A 21,323-nucleotide genomic window follows, 5' to 3' on the forward strand; every position below is an offset into this window, starting at 1 on the left:
GGATTTGAACTCAAGACCTCAGACTCTGATGCCATGTTAAGCTTCATGCACTAGCAAACACAACCAAAAGTACGAACTGATGGAAAGGGCTAGGCAGTCCACATATACACTTCAACATCACCGACATGGAATGATTTCCGCCTCCTTTTGCACTCAGTGAGTGGTTTATATTTCTGATTTTGTGCTTCCAAAACACTGCGAAATTCTTCATAATTTAGTGTAGTTATCTGCAAAGGACAATGTTGATTTTCTGTTTCCCCTTGATGGTAGCATCACCAAGTCCACCACATGTGTTTCCCTCGAAAAAAAAAAGTCCACCACATGTGTTTGAACTTTAGTGTAAACAATAGGAAAAGGACTCCTTCCTGTGGACCTATGCTTAGAGTTGTTGTAGGAGAACTCCGCGAAAGATAAAGCCAAATCCCATTGGCCCTTCCTTTCTCCACAAATGCAACAATCAGATTACCCAAAATTTTCTTCACCACTTCTGTTTGCCCATTTGTTTGTGGATTGACAGTGCTAGAAAATTTTAATTTAGTGTTGAATTGCTTCCACAAAGTGACGCAAATTGCAGCAAGAAACTTGCTACAATGGTCTGAGACAATGGACCTTGGAACTCCATGAAGTCTGACCACTTCACGAAAGAAAAGATTTGCCACATGATGAACATCCGTTGTCTTGCAGCATGTAATGAAATGAGCCATTTTAGAGAATTTGTCAACGACCACAAACAGAACATCACTCCCTTGTCTGGTACTTGGCAAACCCAAGGCGAAGTCCATAGAAATATCCTCCCATGGAGCAACAGGAACATGCAAAGGCATGTATAACTTTGTGTTTAGGACTTGGCCTTTGCAGGTTTGACATATGGGGCACCATTGAACAAATTTTCCAGCATCTCTCTTTAGTTCTGTCCAATAATAACGAGCCTCTAGGTTAGCAATAGTCTTGTCACGTCCAACATGGCCATTAAGATCACTTGAATGGAGCTAACTTCTTGGGATGTACAAACGATCATTTTTTAAGAGATAGCCAACTTAAACCAGGTAGTCATCACCTAATGGCTGGCCACTGTTGTGCTGTACCCGAACATGGCCAAAGTTTTCGTCATCCTCATACAACTCCTTTATTTGGTCCATACCTGGAAGTTCAACCCTAATTCGTCCAAGGGGTATGGTATATATAGTCTAGGGGGTAGATGGGGATACATGGGCTGAAACCCTAGTCTCTGCACTTGGGCAGGTACCGGATGTCCGGCCCTCAAAAGAAGTCAAGAGACATGCATGACAACTCAAAGCATCGTTTCTCGCTTGGTTGCTCCAGATTTATGCACAATGAGATAGTGTCACACCTGATGCGAATACATCAGTGGACTAGATAGGGGATGAGATTATATGGGCCAGAGCCCAGTGGGTGTAGTGGGCCGCTTGTGGCCAGCGTGTGTGTGTGTGAGGACTTGTACTTGGTGACCACAAACAAGACAGGAGGAAATGAAATACGATCTGAGCTCTCTCATCCCCTTCCTTCCCCTGCTCACCTACCTGCTTCCTTCCTCACCCCGATCCCCTTTCCTGTAAACAATGCTGCCCATCTTGCAAGCATGCGATCGGCATGCTTTTGATTTCTAAAATGCTTTAAGGATTGATGGTCAGTGTAAACAATGAACCTTTTAGGCAGTAAATTGACTTCCCAAGGTTTTAAAGCTCTGAAACAACATACAATTCTTGCTGACAAGTGCTCCATTTCAGCCATGATTGGCTTAACTTTTCACTGAAGAAAGCAATGGGCTTCCTTTCTTGAGATAAAACAGCTCAAATGCCTACTTCACTTGCATCGCACTCCAACTGAAAAGTCTACTTGAAATCAGGTAGCACCAAAACAGGAGCTTGTGAGAGTTTTTGCTTGATCTCTAGCTTCAGCTGCTTCTGTCCATTGAAACTTTCCTTTCTTCAAGCACTCGGTAATTGGTGCCTTGATATTGCTGAAATTCTTCACAAATCGCCTATAAAAGGTTGTAGGGCCATGAAAACTTATTACCTCAGAAATGGTCTTCAGAGTTGGGCCATTCTCAAATTGCCTCAACCTTAGAATTGTGAAGGAGGCTATGTTTCCTTTCCTTGTACCCAAGTCTTATGTAATATATATACGCCCCATGGGCTATGCAACAGAGATAAGTTGCATCCATAACATGGTATCATGACCTCGATTCAGGGCGGGCCTAGCCTAAAGGTCAAACGCCCCGATCCGGTGACTCCCGCCCTCGATCCAGATCAGACCGGGCCTCCAGGTCAACGCCCCATCCATCCTGATCTGCTTCATTGCCGCCATTGTCCAACGTCCGCCAGCGTGGCCTGCGTGTTCCGCCAAAACATGAGCCATCCCCTGGCCAGCGTCTCCACCACCCCTGGTCAGCGCTCCCGTCACCTCCTGGATGGCGCGGCCCCAGCCACCTTCTGTTGCGTCGCACGGCTTACCCCGGTTGCTGCTGCTAGCACACGGTTCTGCCTGCTTGCCTTCTGCAGTCACACACCTCTCTCTTCTGCTGCTGGTTGCCTGCCGTGTGCTTGTTCCTGCTCGTCGTGGCCAAGTGCTGGCGCTGGCTGCTTAGCACTTGGGCTGCTCCTGGTTGATTCCTGCTGCTACAAGGTCAAAGACTATTACGTGTGGCTGCTGGATTTTGGTTTGGTTGCTTTGTTTCATCACCACACTCCATTGAAAAAAAAGAGTGAAAGAAAAAAAAAAGAGCAAAGAAAAGAGACAGAAAAAAAATGTTCTCGTTGAGTACGCATGTCCCTTGATGCCCGCTGCCTCTTGATGGTGTTTCTTACATTGACCCAATCTCACACATGCATCATCTCTCGGTGCTTACTGCTCGTCCGCATTCGATGTTGTTCCCTTCGGCGTCTTTCGCAGGCTGTGCTGGTCTCATGGTTTTCGTCAGTGGTGATGATCGCTCTACACCTACTTCTATAGGCCACACTTCAGCGACTCCTCTTGCGACCTCTGCACATGGTGATCATTGCTCTACATCGTCTCTCGTGCTTTTCATGGACTACGCCTCGTACACATGCCTTCCCTTAGCGCTTGGTGCTTGTCTGCATGTTACCTCGTCTCCTCCGTCTGCCTCTGCAGATGATACTTGTTATGCTACACCGCCTTATCTATCGGCTTCCACTCTTGCATCCATGATGGCTTGCACTTTCTCAGTGTGTGCTCCCTAGCTTCTACGTCTCTATATTTTTCGCTGCGTCCATCAAGTCCGTTGCTCTTCTGTTTTTCTCATGCCATGCAAGTCCACCATACCTTTGTCCGTCAGCCTTTTTTTGGTCCTTGTCCTTTATATTGGATTTTCGTGGCCGCTTTTTGCATTGTTGATCTACAACCATTCTCTTGCCGCCGAGCTTCTTTTGCGGCCGGTTTTCTTGGGCTATGATTTTGTGCACAATGCTTCATTCTCTTGATGTACCATCTTCTTTTGACAACCCTTCTTCTTTTTGATACTTATCTTGTATCTTCTACTGATGTGGTGTCTTCCTCTGATGCACCATCTTCTTTGTTATCTCCTTTAGCTTGACTCGACAGGTTTTGAAGACTTTTCATGCTACCACGACATTCTCAAGACGCCGATTTTGGATTATCATTTTTTTCCCGTGTTACACTTTTTCAAATGCAATGCTATTGCATACGCTTTGCATTTGAGGGTCTAACATGTATAGTTTGTCTTATCGTCTGACATATTGTCATATTGGATCTACTCATTTCTGTTGCTCTGTTATGGCAAAGGCATTTGCAGGTGCAGTCTGTTATAATGGAGTTAAGAGAGCGTCTTCAGTCACACTCGATGAAATCCTACAGAGCCCGCTTCCAAAAGTAAGATTTTTGATTGTGTTCAACAAGTACAAATTATCACCCAAAACTTTCATCACTCATTAGCCAACTCGAAGCCATACATGGTTTTTAGAAGAAAAAGGAAAAAGGAGGACAATTCTTTTTTGTGAAGGGATTAATATTTTGGAAGACAACAAAGGAAATGTGCATCATTTCATATCTTCTTTCTGCTGGAAAGCCTTTGTTTCTCATAAAGGGCTGTATAAAGTATTCTTTATTCCACACAGTTTGTAGGCAAAATAATGATAAGTAGGTCTGCCAAGACTAGTGGCAAAATAATGATAATTAGGATTGATGGTCAGTGTAAACAATGAACGTTCCTTGTATCAACTAAGTCTGAAACTACGTTTAGCTTAACACATGCGGTCAAAAATTCATTCATTGCATTAATTTAGTCGGATAAAATTTCAAAGCTGATATTATTATGTTCGCAACAATGGCTTCACCTTTTCAAATTTAGCTTTCCTTGCTTAGGATTTCTGGTGTAGCATGGGAAGCATTTGTTTATCTGCATTTTTACTTTTTTAGTCAGTTATTGCTCTCAAAAGACCACTCAGCACTAAAAGTTGTCATCTGTATGACTTTATGCAGAATGTATCATGTGTGCATGTGTGCAAATGCCCCCCTTTTTACGGGCATCGAGCAACTACAACAATTTTCGCATCTACAACAGCTACTTGGTCTGACAGCTACTGATTCTGTTGAACTTGGTCACATTGTGGAGCCTCCTGCCATTAGAACTGCGACTTCTATTCTTCCTCTTGGATGGACTGGCCTTCCTGGTGACAAAAGTGCTGAACCGCTGAAAGTAGATATAATTGGACATGGTCTGCATATGTGCACTCTTTTCCAGGCTCAGATAAATGGAAGCTGGTATGTTTTGGCCTGGGCCAGATCTGTACAAGTTTATGAGCTCAGCAAAATCGATTTTACTTGATCAAGCATTGTAGACTTGCAGTTGGTTTTTTCCTATATGCTTTTTTCACATGTTCGTCTAGAACTGTGTTGCCTTGCATCTTATGATACACCATTTTTTTAGCTAAAAAGAATGTTAACGTCATAATACTCTGAATGCAAGTTATTGGAAACTAGCAATCAACTAACTCGGTATCGAATGGGGGCAAAACCAGCATGTTTTGTATAAGAAAGAATGAAAGGTAAGGAATCAGTCAAACATTAAAGTGATAATCACCAAATCATACCAGTTTGGTCCCTGAAGTTTAAAATGGGCATGCTAGTCCTTTGAGGCTTAACAACCGATGAAGGACATCCATCTGATGGCATGTCTCACAGCGTGTTCATGCCATGTCGGGCTCTCCTTAAGGTTGTTGATTCATTGCTTGATCTGCATCTTTTTTTGATGTTTTCTTGAGCTGTTTCGTGCTTGATCCTTAGTTGATACATGGAACATTCAAATTCCCTGATAAAAAATTAATGATGCGTTTCAAGAATGTCGCAATGTAGAGCCTAGAGAAAGGGGCAAATTGGCCTTTTCCTGTGTGACTGTTGACAGGGGAGGGATCTGAGAGAGAAACGGTGCTGACAGAGCATTGACATGTCACCCCAGTGGTGTCTTTGACTCACAGACCAAAATGTCCGTTTTTAAACTTCAAGAGCAAAAATGAGGGACCAATCCAGTCATTAACCAAACATTAAATGCATCCTTATTGTTTTATATACCTTTTTAAGAAGTTGGAACATCACATGTAACATTTAGCACCCAAAAGTAACTGTAACTTTGATAGTAGTTCACATAGCCAATATGTTGCTTCATCTCTTAGCTGAAAAACAACTATGGAGTATCAAATATCTTCAACATTTTAATTGGGTATGGTTTGCAGCATAAGAATGCCTCTTGGTAAAACTATACATGCTATCTGCAAATACATCTTCTATATGGAAGCAAATCATATAATTATGGTTGCATAATAATAATGTTTTGTTGAAGAAACATTTTCTATGTCTGCATGCTGTACTTGATCAATAAGTTCCCCTGTGAAAAAAGTTTTGTTCTTTCAGATTGTGCTTTTAGGGCGTGTCAATTTCTTAGTAGTTTGCATGTATTCCCTTGTTTAATCAAAAGTATCCATATGCAGGTATTCAACGGCCGTTGAAACCCTACCATCAACGACATCATATTCATTGGATCAGGAGGTGCAACCTACATTGCAAAAAATGCGGATTTTAGTTGGACGTCCACTAAAGCAGCCTCCAAATTACACTAGTGAGGACTTTATGGTTCCTGTGGTCACAGGTGCTATGAATCCAGATTATGGAGTTGAGCCCTTTGAAGATAAAGGTTGTTGCAAGGGTTTGAATGAAGTTATTATATATGGTACCTGTGATTTTGTAACAATATGTAAAGAGGTCTATGTTAGGACCCGGAGAGTGCGATTGCTTGGACTAGAGGTACTTCCATATCTTTGGGTGTGTGATTATTTTCTTATGTTCCATGGAAATACTAAACTTGGACGTATATTTATGCATGTAGGGCGCGGGTAAAACTTCCTTAATAAAAGCAATGTTAGGGCAACTTAAAGAAAGAAACAATGCAGTCCTTGAGTGCATACATGTAGACTTGCATGGCAAGGCAGTATCAAATGGATTGTGCTACTTAGATTCGGCAACAGTGAAGTTGCAGGTAATGCTGTTATTTTTTGCTCTTTGCTCACCAGTTTTAGAATGCAATTCTATACCTTTTCTTTTTTGCGGGGAGAATGCAATTCTATACAGTATTATGAAAGCCATATATTTGATAATAACTACCTCTGGTTTTGTTTACTTGACATTCTTGATCTTTCATGGTGTCCAAAGTTAAATTGACTGTTGGTCCTGTTGTTTTGGAGATAAGTGGTTTGAGTACTATAAGTTATGTTTAAACATATAGATTTAGTACTTGGATAATCATATGTGCAAACCTATCTCCCTTCTTAATCTTCTCTCCTACTTAAAAAGAAAATAATGTTCCCTGTTGCGCTCTTCCGTCGCCACCCCTATCCCCATGAGCGATTTTTATCGCACACCCATGCTTTATTTTGTCAGTCAACTAACCCACCTGGTTTTATGGCAAAATAAAAACCTTAAAACCTCCCGGTAAGGCGCAGGGGGGGGGGGGTCCCCTCCCGATCGGCTTCGATTTAGTACTTAGACTCATAATCCATGGACCCACATCATCTTGATGGCGATCTTTGGTAGGACCACTTAGAAACCCATTTAGGCTTCTCTTTGGTAGGACCACCTCATCTTGACTTGTTGTCACCTTCTCCTTCCGCTTGAAGCTTTGTGGATCATGATTGTAAAGCCCCAGGAGCGGCACTTTCCAGATCTAGAACCTTCACTAGCATCCGCATAGTATCGACCCAGGACGCCCACGAAACACAACGTGCATGTTACAACATACACACCATGTGGGTTGAACGGTAGGTATCACAACACATTTGCATAACAGATCCACAACAACATATATACACAACAACTCCGAAGATTCAAATTTAACAACGAACACAATATGAAGGTCTCATGACCAAGATACATCTCACGATGGAAGCAGCGGAATATACTTCCAGCAGGTAAAGCATAGCAAATGCCTTAAGAAGGCTTAAAGAAAAGCAAATGTCCTCCATATCCCTGCCTAGGCCACTGTCTGGGGGATAACCATAGCTAACGTCGTCCTTCACCAAGAGATTTACCTGCTCCCAAATGCTACTATCTAATTTGCAACATCTGGGTCAAAAGAGTAAATAAAGCAAGGTGAGTACTCAACTGTGCTCGCAAGACTTACATCAGATGTATGTACACATGCAACACTCATGGGAAAAGGGGTATATGGTTTCAAGCGGCAACAGGCATTAGCATCCTATGGAGACACGCTATAACTTTCGTCTATCCAAGATGAGGTAAGAGAGCGTATACAAGGGAAAGGAGCGTTAGATCAACTACTCTACTCACCTATCTAACTGCGAACATAACACTGCCTTGCAATATTACAAGCAGGCATAGTCATGCTGAGAATGGAAGTAAAGGCAATATAAGGGTGATAATTATCAGGCCATGCAATGGATAGGTAAAGAAGGCTCACTACATCATCGTTATACTAATGCAAAAACAAGGGAGAAACCAATAGAATGTGTTGGGAATGGACAAGGAGGTTTTGCTTCCCTGGAAGCCATGCTTGGTATATTCTCAGACCTTGCATCGTTCCTCACAACATCTTCGGATCCTAACCGAGAAGAAGCAGAAACTCTAGGAAAGCGCAAAGGATGCATTTTACTACCACGTGGAAGATCGAGCATGCTCATGATATGCAATGCATGACATGGCAAGTGTTGATGCTTGAAAGATCCAATTCAATTATTAAACAAGTGAAGTGAAGTATGATTTGTAACTAAGATGCAATTGAACTAAACTCCACATTTAACTTAGGTGTTAACTTGTATCAGCTAAACAATTTTAAATGTGGTTAGCATGGCATATGATTGTGTTTCTGTTAAACTAAGGCTAGACTAGTCAAATTAAATGGAGTAGAACCACAAATATAGCACTTCCTAACAAACTCCATATTAAAAGAAAGGCTTTAATTATGGTTGAACCCTAAATGTAATTTTGGAAATGATTAACATGCCTCATAATGCTATATTAAAAATCTACACTTTTTTCTTGTCAATTTGGATATATTCTACCTAATTTTGTAAGCTAGGGATAATTAGTTTGAAATTTATGAATATAAAAAAATCATTAATGTTATTTAAATGAATATATGAATTTAAAATGCTCAAACGTGAATGCAGATGACATCTGAATTCTACACAGTTATTTATCAAAATAGACATATTATTTGCCTTATTCTGATTTAAAGAGAATTAAATATGAATTATAGAGAAGTTTATATGAGTTTCTGGAATTTATAATTCAAATCTATTTGAATTATAATTCCCAGAACAGTTTACAGACCCAGAGACTAGCCGCAGAGACTGCCAGGTGGGGCCAAGGGTGTTATACTGTGCAGTGACACGGCAGGGGGGCCACGTGATTTTGTCATGCAAGTGTGGGCTAGCCCATGAGGCTGACCGGTGGAATAGGGGGGCCCACGTGCCAGGGCTATGGGTTTGATGATTTTTATCACTGAAGGGGTGCCGGCTAGAGTCACTAATGGGTGGGACCCATCCATGCCACGTAGGCAAGTCAGATGTGGCCCTAGGGCCCATGTGTCAGTGACTGCAAATAAATCAAAAGGGGGGGGGGGCAAACACCTCGGCTAGGATTCGAACCAGCGGCGTCTCGCTCGACGTGGTTAGGTTCTTCTGTAAGGAGGTACTCGAATCCATTTTATCTAATCGGCTCGGGCGGGACTTCACCGAGGCGAGCTAGCCCGCGGCTAACTCAATTGACCATAGGAGCAACGGTAAGGGCCTAGGTGATCTACGTGCTAGGTGGCATCGAATGGTGCAAACTACGCTACCAATCGTCGATGGATCGACGCCGCGGGAGACTGCTTGAGTGCTCGTGCGTGCATGGTGATAGAGCTCGAGTCTGAGCTTCGATCTGATGCCAGGAGGAAGCTACGTGTGCGTGCGGTATTCTCATCTTATGCTTCCAACTAGCAAAGTTAGAGTCATCAATGATAATTTCCCTCGCTAGATGCCATATTCTCCTTAGGCGGTAAAGCCAAAGCAATGAGTCAGCTTACCAAGGATTCATTAATGGAGGACTTTGATACGACTTGTAGGGCTGTTTAGTATAGTCTAGAGGAGGGGGGGGGGGGTTGAATAAGACTAGAAGCAATGTGTGTATTGCCTAGCCCTTTCCATAAGTTCGGACTTTTGGTGGCGTTGGCTAGTGCATGAAGCTTAACACATCGCTAATTGTTTTGAAGTCAGAACTATTTTGCTTTACGTGTAATACTTGGTTCTGAAACAATGAAACATGCAACTGGTTGGGATTATTATCATAAAAATAAATTTTGGTTGTACTGTGCAAGGGAAAAGTACATTATTCTATCCTGTGTAAAACAATTGTTCCATCTTGTACTAACTTGTACCACTTGACAGATTTGGCAGTTGTAGTCGTTCCATCTCGTAGAAATTTCTGTCTTGGTGGCCTCTGGTTTATGTTTTTGTAAGAGCAATCACCAAATCAACTTTCATGTAATTAACTCTAGCTCTTATCCAGTGAGTTCTATCATGATTGATATATGGAGAGTTGTAGTAGGTATGTGATGTAGGGTAGAACCCTATGGCCCGATCTTTCATGATAGGAGCGGAATCCCGCGAAGAACACGAAGAACACGAGGAGGAAACACGAGGGGAAATCACAAAGGGGCACAAAGAGGAACACTCAAACCAACAAGATAGTCACACATGTGCTAGACCCTCGAATACATAGAACGATACACGAATCCACGGTCAACTAAGGATGATACAAAAGGGTAGCCGGTTCTTCTCCTAGAGGAGGTCTTGTATCCACAAGGGGATCTTCCCGTAGAGGGGTCTTGAATCCAAAGGGGATCTTCTCCGTAGAGGGGCCGCGGTCTCTCTCGTGGAGTAGATCCGATATGGATGAGCAATGCTCTATCTCTCAAATGAGCTAAAGCAATGCTAACCCTAGTACGGAGCTAAGGGACAAGTATATATAGTCCAAGGGGTAAGTTGGGGGATACATGGGGTGAAACTCCTTTCACTGCGCACAGGCAGGGCGGTAGTACCGGTCATGGGGGCGGTTGTACCGCTGGATGCTCAGGTACGGGTTCCTGGAGGTGCTTCCGGATGTGCTCAGCGGTTGTACCGGTGCTTGGGGCGGTTGTACCGGTCAGGTGGCTGTTACGTGGATAAACCGGTGCTGCACCGACCTTGCACCGCTCGATACAGAAGCTTGGCCGGTTGTTGGGCGGTGGTCGAGCGGTTGCACCGCTTGTGGGCCTTCAGCGGTAGTACCGCTTGGTGTGGGCGGTAGTACCGCTCGGGCTGTAGCAGCTGGCTCTCTTTCCCTTGCTCCCGCGCACACTTGGCCTTGGTCCTTAGGCTCTCCATGGTCTCCTCGGATGGACCTGAGTATGCATAAGGTCCGCGCTTGAGGTAGCATCCATGTCTTACATGCGGAAAGGGAAGATTCGGAAAGGAGCGAGTTCACCTTGTGTCCAATGGTGTATACTTGAGGTCTCAACATGTGGGCACTAGGGGCTTGGGGAGAAGTCGTAGTGTACATGGGGATGATCATAGGATGCTCCGCATCATCCCCTCCCCCTTGGGAAAGATCCGACCTCGGATCGAAAACCAAATCACCATGGGAAAGAGATGGCTTCGCCGTGTAGAAGCGGATGTTCACCAAGTAGTCATCATCGTCAAGCTTGGAGTGGGCACTCTCCAATGTCGCACCGTCTAGTGATTCCTTCAAAATGAGCAAGGACAACAAACACTTGGAAAAATAAATGTGGTTAGCGTTAGTGCAAAACCAAGCATTCAAGAGGTGATTCACTAGACAAGTGTAGCCATCATGCAAAGCATATGGTGTGACAAAGGATTGTGACGTGGTATGTAAGCATATCAATCTAGAACAAGCAAAGAAATCATGGGGACAAGCATGTGAATGTGAGGTAGTGATGCAAATATGTGTGACAAGAGAAGAAGCATCTACCTCAAATTCATAGTAAGCATTCACAAAGTGCTCAATAAAAGGTCTATGGTAGGCATAGGAATCATTCATAACACCAAATAAAATGAAGTGTCTAAACATATGGGTCAAGTGCAAGACAATCCAAGCATAATGTGCATGGGGTGTAGTGAATATAGTGTGGCACTCAACACAATAGAAAGAGCAATTGTTCATCATGTGTGAGGCAATCAAGTCAAGCATAGTAATCAAGTCGTGCAAGCTAGTAGTGCGAAGATGCAACATACTAGAGTAAATCATGGCAATCATGTCATGAGAGCAAATAATAGGCATAGGCAATGCACATGACATATCGCAAGCACGAACACAAAGCAAGATGAAATTATCATCATAGGCATGGGGTACAAAGCAAACATAGCAATAGCAAGCAATATCTCCACCAAGCTTGCAAATACACATACAAGTATGAGAATCAATCATCATGTGTAATGCAAAGCATGGGTCACGAATGTATGGCAAAAGCATAGTAATGAGCATATCATGCAAAGTGAACATGGCAAGATGGGCATAGAGTATGTAGTGGACAATAACCTATAGCCAAGTGAGGGTCATGTAGAAGAATTGCGCGAAGTCTTTGCGCGAAGAGAGCGATGGGAAAGACAATCCATGGGATCCCAAGTCATCGTTGCTCTCTAGAGCTCGTTTTGTCAACTCGTGGGATTGCGAGGTTGACAAGTATCCATGGGTACCTACACAAAAGAAACACAAACCAAAGAAATTGTGTGTGGTAAATGTACACATCATCCATCATGATGTGTATGTGCACGTGAGAGTTAGCACAAGATAAGCATCGCTCAAAGAAATTTGATGCATGGTATAAGAACATGTCATCCATCATGAAAGAATAGTTATTGTGTATAACACGATGGGGATGCAAATTGAGCATACAAGTATAAGGATCATGCAATGGATGGGAGTTATCAAAATCTCCTAAAATGTATGAGGAAACTATGGGGGTCTCATGAGCAATATCGGAAACATCATATGGAGAAAATGGACAACATCCAAAACAATGCATATCCGAAGCTAGGTGATCATGGTATGGCATATGAGATAAAGGATGCAAAGGGAGCATATCAATATCATCACAAGAAAAACAAATGCCGATAACCATGGGCTTGTCATCTATGCCATATGTGCAAATTGGGTTTATGTTAATGGCATATGCATAGTCACTATGAAGAGATTGCAAATATGACATGTGATTGATCTCATGCATAGCATATGACAAATCAAGCGGATTGGCAAACATGATATGACCGAGAGAATTAGCACAAAAAATCCTATGTAACATGGCATCACAACTAAGAGACTCCACATGGCAATCATCATACTCATCATAAATGGGTAAATCATCGCATGGGGAAATCATACTAGCATGAAGCATGTCAATAGGGGGATCAACATCATGAAAGCAATCAATGTCAAGAATGTCCACTAGTGGGACTAGAACATCACCGTCACCTATGTTACCGTTTTCATTCCACTCAAGTGGTGTAGGTGAGGTGGAAAAGACCAAATGGTGGTCATCTTCATCTTGATGGAACCATGTGGGGGGTGCATCATATTCCACCATGGCCATCGTCTTGTCCAAAGGTAGGACGTAGTCGTCGTGAATCGGCGCGTCATCATAGATTGGACCTAGCACCAAATGAGAAGACACAATAGAGGTAGAGGTCAAGTCGTTAGTGTTGAAAGTGGCCTCGCATGACCTATCAACTAACTCACTCTCTCTATGTGGTGGTTCACTCACTCCCTCCGAATAGGTGCACTCAAACTCACATATGGTGGAGTCACTCATCTCACTCAAGTGGTGGGGGTTGTGGCTCTCCTCACATGGGAATTGTGGCAACACATATATGGGGTTAGTGGTGAAGTCACTCTCACTCTCAATATGGTGGCACAAGTCACTCAAGTCATCATACGTCGCCGTGGTCGAAGGGAAAATTCCATGTTCAACCATCTCGTTGTCGTCACCGTGTATGAAGGCCGAAGATGGCACATCATCACTCTCGCCTCCTAAGATGGAAGCATCATCCTTGCTCGCCACCTTGTCGCTCGCCTTCAAAGCTTGGTCCTTGAGGGTCTCCGTAGTCGTACTCGTCGCCGCACCGTCTTGAAAAAGAGTCATGGAGGACTCGGCATCGTCAATGCCACAAAGAGGGATGGCGTCGAACTTGGGAGTATCATCTTGGAGCTCGTCGGGCTTGGACATCGTGGTGGTACTAGCCTCATGCTCGTTCTCATGGAGCTTGGTCGTCGCGAAGTGAGCTTGGGGTAGAGAAACTTTGGCCCTCATGAGTTCTTGTTTCGCCTTGAGAGCACCAATGTAGTTGTCGTCGAGGGACTTGTAGTTCTCGAGGAAGATCGTCTTGGAGATGTCGTTGTGCAATCCCATCATGAAGTGAAACTTCATCGAAATGGGGTCGTCCACGCCGGCTCGTCGCAAGGCAATCTTTATCTCCTTGAAGTACTCGTCGATGGACTTGTATCCTTGGATGGTGTTCTCCAATTGGCGTTGAAGTTGTTCCGTGTAGGTTGGGGGCACAAACTCTCGTCGCAAAGCTCTCTTCGTCTTGGGCCAACTCATGTCGTAGCTCTCCAAAGGTGTGTGAAGCCACCATGTGGACGCGTAGTCGTGGAAGTTCCTTGTGGCGCACTTCACTTGATCTTCGGGAGGGACTTGATGTAGCTTGAGGTAGTCGTCCATCAAACGCTCCCACTCGAGATACTCCTCGGGTTCTTGAGTCCCATAGAAAGGAATCGTGTGGTCGATGTCGAGGTCGTAGTAGCTCGTGGAAGTCGCGGACTTGAGCTTGGGGAGCTTCTCTTGAGCGTAGTCTTGAGGTGCTTGTTGGCGAAGATGCCATATATCCGAAGGCGAAGAGGCCTTGAAGTCGCTTGGCGAAGATGCCAAAGTGGTTGGTGTAGCCGTAGCTCCGTCTTGGTGGTGCTTGTCTCGCGGTCTTCTCTTGTGGTCATGAAGTTTGGACTTGGCGTGAAGTAGGGCTTGTTGCGACTTGTAGGTAGGCGCATCTCGAGCATCTTCATGATGATGTTGTCGTTGTCGTGCTTGAGCTCGATGTAGATGTCGTTCGTCGTCGTCGTGCACATGTTGCTTGGAGGTGACTTGTCCTTCATGACTATGTGGATCACGAACATGATGGTGGTCGCCATGGAGATGTGGACGTGGAAGACTTGCGCTTCTATTGCTTGGGCGCTCCGAAGAGGATCGATGTGATTGCCGCCGCCGTGAAGATGATGAAGGGGAAGTAGACTTGATCAAGGCCCGAATCTCCTCCATTCTTGCATCTTGCTCCTTCTTTTGTGCGGAAAGCTTGTTGTCGATGTAGTCCCTTTTCCTCGCTTCGGAGTGGCGAATGTCGATGGAGAGGTTCTCGATGCGCTCTCGCAATCTTGATTGTGCGCCTTGCATTTGTCGTTGTAGACCGAAGATTGACGCTTTGGTGATGTAGTTGTTCACGCTGTCGTTGTTGTCGAAGACCGAAGATGAAATGCCTTGCCTATCCATCACTCCAAGAGAAAAATGTGAGTGGTAGAAAGAGAAGAACGAATACCAAATGTACCTTGACCGAAGTTGAAGGTGGATCAATGATCATTCCAATGTGGAACAAGGAAATAGCACAATTGGTACCAATTCTTGTCGGTTTCTCACACCTACACAAATAAGGCTTATGGTGGAGCTCGGTGAGGATAGTGGCACAAAAATTTGATGTAAAATGTTAGCAAGAGTCAATAATGTTGAAAGAGATTCACAAATTCGCAAGTGTAACACGTAGACCAATAGCAATATGGGTGGCACACGGAAACACACACACGGATAGATAAATGGGGTCGTGCAACCAAGGATGAGCACAAAATGTGGAATCCACGGAAAACGCTCGTATTGCACAACTCAAGAGAGACGCTAGCACGATTGCTCAATAGGCGGATACGACACTTGTGCACAACCTATAAGATGCAAAATGTATGAACTTCTATCCCAAGTATGCTATATATGTATGGCTCCCGGTGTCATGATCCAAGATGATCTTATATGACAATGTGGTATGATGCTATGGCACTTGCTTACAAGCTCTTTGTTCACTCTTGTACTTAAAAGCTTATTCTCTTTTTTTTTTATATGTATGGCCACTTTGCGAAATGCACAAACCAAGATAGCTATTGTGTATATATGCGGGAACAAACTTGTGGCACAAAGGATGATATGATACCCAGATGATACCGATATGGTATGGTATGTATGTAATGGAAGGTGTAGACCACTAATGTGCACAAGTAACGTTGCCGGCAATATTCAAAGGCTAGTCTCGATAGGCAAGTAACGCAAAATGGGCTAGGGGTTATCAATGCAATGGCAAGGGAATATACAATGGAGGGGTACCACGATACCAAGATGATATGGAGGTTACCGTCCGCGGTGATGATGAGTGGCGGTGATCTTGATGACGATACCAAGATGATGGAGACTCGTCCCTAAGTAGCCAAAACACCTTAGGAAACGGGAAAATCGCGAACTCAAAATATCAAATGTCAAATGGTGGTAGCGGGAACGCGGTGGTGATTTTGTGGAAGCTCAATGGAATTGCGGAATGGCAATGATGGGTTGTGGAGTACGCAATGCGAAAGTCGAGGGTAAGGTGGTGGACTATACACGGTGTCGGAGTTGGAAGCACAGTCCCTAAGTAGCCGAAACACCTTAGGAGACACAACTCACAACACAAGCAAAATTGGGTTAAGTTGGGTGGTCGGAGTGTATAGTGGTCAAGCCTATGCGGAAGTGGTGGTGGTGGTTGATGAAGAAGCGACCGTCCCTAAGTAGCCTAGACACCTTAGGAGACTCAAATCACTCCTCAAGCAACCACTAATGTGATGGGGAACAAAATTGGTTAGGTTGCGGAAGGCTATGGTGGTGTAGCGGATGATGTGGTGGAAGCCCTAGGCAAAGATGCCAAAGTTCCAAAAATTTGATGGAGTCAAATGGTGTTGAAACCTATGTATATGGATGGAGGATGTCAATAGCTACTCAACGAGCTAAAGAACGCGAAAATCGGACTCCGGATGTGAAAGTTATGGTCAAAATTGTCAATCAGCCGAGGCTAAAACTGGGAGGGGCGGTTGTACCGCTTGGGTGGGCGGTTGTACCGCTCCTGAAGCGTCCTGGGGTTCCAGTTTTAGCTGGCAGAAGTATCAGGTTATGGGGGAGCGGTTGTACCGCCTCGGGGGCCGGTTGTACCGCTGGTGTCGGGAAAAATTCTCAGATCTGGATCGGGGATGAACTTGGGGCGGAAATGGATGATCTCGGGTGCAAAATTTGATGGATTTCGTGGATGGAAGGTGGGGAAACTTGGGGAGATGCTAGATCCACTTGAAACCAAGCAAATCCATGGATCAAAATCAACAAAACATCATCAAACCAACAAATCACAAAAAAATTTGGGGCTATTTTTGGTGGGGATTTTCGAAATTGGGAAAGAACACAACAAAATTAGGCTAGAAAACAACGAGGGGAGGCTCCGAAATCGTGATCAACCTTGCTCATGATACCAAGATGATGGTATCAAGAGACAAGCTGGCTCTGATCCAATATGATGTAGGGTAGAACCCTATGGCCCGATCTTTCACGGTAGGAGCGGAATCCCGTGAAGAACACGAAGAACACGAGGAGGAAACACGAGGGGAAATCACAAAGGGGCACAAAAAGGAACACTCAAACCAACAAGATAGTCACACATGTGCTAGACCCTCGAATACATAGAACGATACATGAATCCACGGTCAACTAAGGACGATACAAAAGGGTAGCCGGTTCTTCTCCGAGAGGAGGTCTTGTATCCACAAGGGGATCTTCCCGTAGAGGGGTCTTGAATCCAAAGGGGATCTTCTCCGTAGAGGGGCCGTGGTCTTTCTCGTGGAGTAGATCCGATATGGATGAGCAATGCTCTATCTCTCAAATGAGCTAAACCAATGCTAACCCTAGTACGGAGCTAAGGGACAAGTATATATAGTCCAAGGGGTAAGTTGGGGGATACATGGGGTGAAACCCCTTTCACTGCGCACAGGCAGGGCGGTAGTACCAGTCATGGGGGCGGTTGTACCGCTGGATGCTCAGGTACTGGTTCCTGGAGGTGCTTCCGGATGTGCTCAGCGGTTGTACCGGTGCTTGGGGCGGTTGTACCGGTCAGGTGGCTGTTACTGGGATAAACCGGTGCTGCACCGGCCTTGCACCGCTCGATACAGAAGCTTGGCCGGTTGTTGGGCGGTGGTCGAGCGGTTGCACCGCTTGTGGGCCTTCAGCGGTAGTACCGCTTGGTGTGGGCGGTAGTACCGCTCGGGCTGTAGCAGCTGGCTCTCCTTCCCTTGCTCCCGCGTACATTTGGCCTTGGTCCTTAGGCTTTCCATGGTCTCCTCGGATGGACCTGAGTATGCATAAGGTCCGCGCTTGAGGTAGCATCCATGTCTTACATGCGGAAAGGGAAGATTCGGAAAGGAGCGAGTTCACCTTGTGTCCAATGGTGTATACTTGAGGTCTCAACATGTGGGCACTAGGGGCTTGGGGAGAAGTCGTAGTGTACATGGGGATGATCATAGGATGCTCCGCATCAGTATGATAGTGGTTTCATGTCTTCTACGCCATGATTATTGAACCCCAGAGTGTACATAATTAAACCATTACGAACTTTTGTTCTAACAGGACCTACCTTTAGAAGTTAGGCGCTTCAAAGAAGAACTGCAGTTAGGAATGCATGATCTCAGCAGGAAGACTGACCTAATTATTGTTGTGCATAACCTAGCACATCATATTCCGCAGTATTACCAGTCCAACTCTTCTGAACCTCAGCCAGCTCTTTCACTTCTTTTGGATGAAGCCAAGGTTCTTTGTGTTCCCTGGATTCTTGCAATAACCAACAAATTTGCTGTCAGCGTGCATGAACAGAGCACATTAATCAGTTCAGCTATGGAAGCATATAAAGCTTCTCCTGATAACACCAAGGTTGTCAACTCTTCTCCATTTGTAATGCCAAGTGCTAAAAATAGTCTGCATCCCATCAGTTCTACCAGTGGCGATTTGGAGGAGGATTCTTTCGGCAGAGCCGCTTTTCACCCAGTAAACTTTGCGTTGTCACCATTTCATAGGAAGGACATTGTTATGCATGTGGAGGGTGTTTCTGCCCTTCAACAGCATCTACATCAAGTGATTGTGAGTAATGAAGAACCAGCTTTTGAGGTACGTCTCTTTTGTTGCATGTTTATGTTTAGGCGAAATGGGGAAACAAACATAATTCCACATGAACAAGGCAGAAATTACCAGGCTTGATAGTGAGGTGAGTGCAATACTATACTCCCTCCAATCCGTATTACTTGTCTTAGATTTGTCTAGATACACCGTATCTAGATAAATGTAAGACAAGTATGGATCGGAGGGAGTACCAAATGCATCTTATCTGTCTCAAGGGTTGAGCTTTTTAAATTTATCTGGCAGCAAACAAGTTCTTCCTTTAAAATCCAATAGCACATTGGCCTGATTTGACCACATGAAAAATTTCCGAGTGAATTGCAGAAAACCACCACATTGAAGTGTAGTGTTGCAGAAAAGACTCTTCTACGAATTTGTGTCAGAAAACACTGATTTTTGTCCTAATCATTTGTAGAAACCACCTAACCTTCTGTTCGGGCATTTTAACCTCTATTATGACATGTGGGTCCTGCATTTGATGACGTGGCATAACGTTTCGTGTTAGACGCCGTTAGACTGTCATTTTTCCAAAAAGAACCTTCCTCCCAATCCCTCCCCTACCCGATCCAGATCGCCACCGGGCTTCCCTCCTCGCGCCAGCTGATGTCATCGCTGGCGGCGTGCGTGCAGGGACATGGTGAAGTGTGCCAGAGAGCGACGCCGGGGACGTGGAGCAGCTGCTCCGGCTGGGCCACTGGACCTCGTGCTACTCCGCCGCGAGCAGGTCATCCGGGAGCGGCGGCGGGGCTTGTCTACGCAGCCGCCCGGTGTGGCGACCTGCCGGAGCTGCAGCATGCCTGCGCCCTCCTCGCCGTGCCGGAGCTGCAGGACACCCGCGCCCTCCTCGCCGCCAAGTTCGGCAGGGGCTTCACGTCCACCGCGGCAGAGCTGCAGCGCCGTGCCTCGGGACCAGCCTCTAGCACCCTTCCTCGGCGTCCATGGCAGCAGGCTCGCCTGCGCCTTGAGGATGCCCTTGCGCCGCGGCGGTGCCCTCTGCTCCCGTTCCTGGCGACGAGACCCATCACCCATGGCCGTTGTACTGCTGTTTTGCTGCTCTGCTCGGTTGCTGGGTCAGCCCAAATCCATGGAGGGAGTTGATTGCTTTTTGGTTTTTGATTGAAGGGTGTCCCTGTAAAACTACAGGGACTGATTTGTAAATCCAGAAAATCCCTCATCTAACATCGTCTACCATGAAACGTTGTGCCACGTCATCAAATGTGGGACCCACATGTCATAATAGAGGTTAAAATGCACAAACATAAGGTTAGGTGGTTTCGGCAAATGGTTAGGACAGAAATTAGTGTTTTCTGGCACAAATTCGTAGAAGAGTCTTTTTTGCAACACTACGCTTCAATGTGGTGGTTTTCTGCAATTCACTCAAAATTTTCCAGTATGCCATAGGATGAAAATCTAATACGAGGGTAGCTCTCGACGATGTGTTCGTATGCAACAAGAATCATCACCTCATTTTGGAGTGCATTATGTATATTTCTTACTGGCTGTAACTCTGAACACCGCATGCTTGAACAGGAGCTTGCTCGTGAGAAATTGTCCCTGGAGCTTGCAAGAGAGAAGGCGGTGTCTCGTCAAGCAAAGCAGAACACACGAAAAAGAGATGGATCTGTCACAGCTGCTGCAGTAGGTGCATCACTTGGTGCAGGCCTGGGGATTGTAATGGCTGTAATAATGGGAGCTGCATCAGCCCTGCGGAAGCCGTGATGCATTTAATTCGGTTGTTTTATTAACGTATAGTTGTATTTCATGCTTGTTATTGAAGAACGCCTAGTAGACGGCACTAGTGTAAGAGCATCTACAACCAGGATTGCCTAATTTTGATCCCCAAACATCCGCAGATGAACCCGGTCACTCGTTTGGGCCTACATTTATGTATACATGCAACCTGTCCGTTACATCCTTTCTAAATTATCCGGTTAAATGCATGTGAATGGTGGAGATGAAGAGGGAAAGATAAAAGAAAAAAAGAAAAAGAAAAAGTGATTCAGGATGGGTCGCATCCTACTTGAAAGGCTGCCCGGGCATGCCCGAACATCCCTGTATTTGGTGTGGATATGGGGATTTACGGACAACCTGATCATATAGGGATAAAATGGGGGTTCGGTTGGGTGGCTTTTTCCCCCCTCTCTCGTCTGGACAGTGACGGGATGGCGATTGGGCTCTTTGATAGGACATTTGAGGAGTCCGGTTGTAGATGCTCTAAACAAGGGAGATAATCGCTCCAATTCAAAATAATTGAAGTTTTATATTTGTTCTATCGGCATCTCCAACACTAGCCCTCAAAATGGACATTGTTTGTCCATACACTGGATATGGCCATCTAACCCGTCCTTTAAATGTTTGCTTTGTTAATTTTTCTTTCCGCGACACTCAAAATGACACACCATTTGTTTCAAAATAAATGTCGTGGTTCTAGCATATCAAATCTTTGATGAGTGAAAATATTCAAATGTGGGAAACTTTATTTTTGCCACTCTAGCTTTTGTCCATTTTTGCT

General features: G+C 44.9%; 1 protein-coding gene across 3 annotated transcripts in view; it reads left to right on the plus strand.

Moving 5' to 3' along the window:
* LOC123127459 (uncharacterized) overlaps positions 1-21,081 on the plus strand; it is a 40,519-nt gene extending 19,438 nt beyond the window's left edge. For 2 of the 3 annotated variants that reach the window (XM_044547180.1, XM_044547182.1), the window contains 6 exons: positions 3,794-3,870; positions 4,480-4,761; positions 5,985-6,297; positions 6,380-6,529; positions 18,269-18,802; positions 20,342-21,081. In XM_044547180.1, the coding sequence (XP_044403115.1) occupies positions 3,794-3,870; positions 4,480-4,761; positions 5,985-6,297; positions 6,380-6,529; positions 18,269-18,802; positions 20,342-20,530 (1,545 nt within the window). In that variant the 3' untranslated portion in view covers positions 20,531-21,081. The remainder of the gene's footprint in view (positions 1-3,793; positions 3,871-4,479; positions 4,762-5,984; positions 6,298-6,379; positions 6,530-18,268; positions 18,803-20,341) is intronic. The other variant, XM_044547181.1, reaches the window with a different exon arrangement.
* The last annotated feature ends 242 nt before the right edge of the window (positions 21,082-21,323 follow it).

The sequence above is a fragment of the Triticum aestivum genome, chromosome 6A (assembly GCF_018294505.1).
Source record: "Triticum aestivum cultivar Chinese Spring chromosome 6A, IWGSC CS RefSeq v2.1, whole genome shotgun sequence".
Classification (NCBI taxonomy): domain Eukaryota; kingdom Viridiplantae; phylum Streptophyta; class Magnoliopsida; order Poales; family Poaceae; genus Triticum; species Triticum aestivum.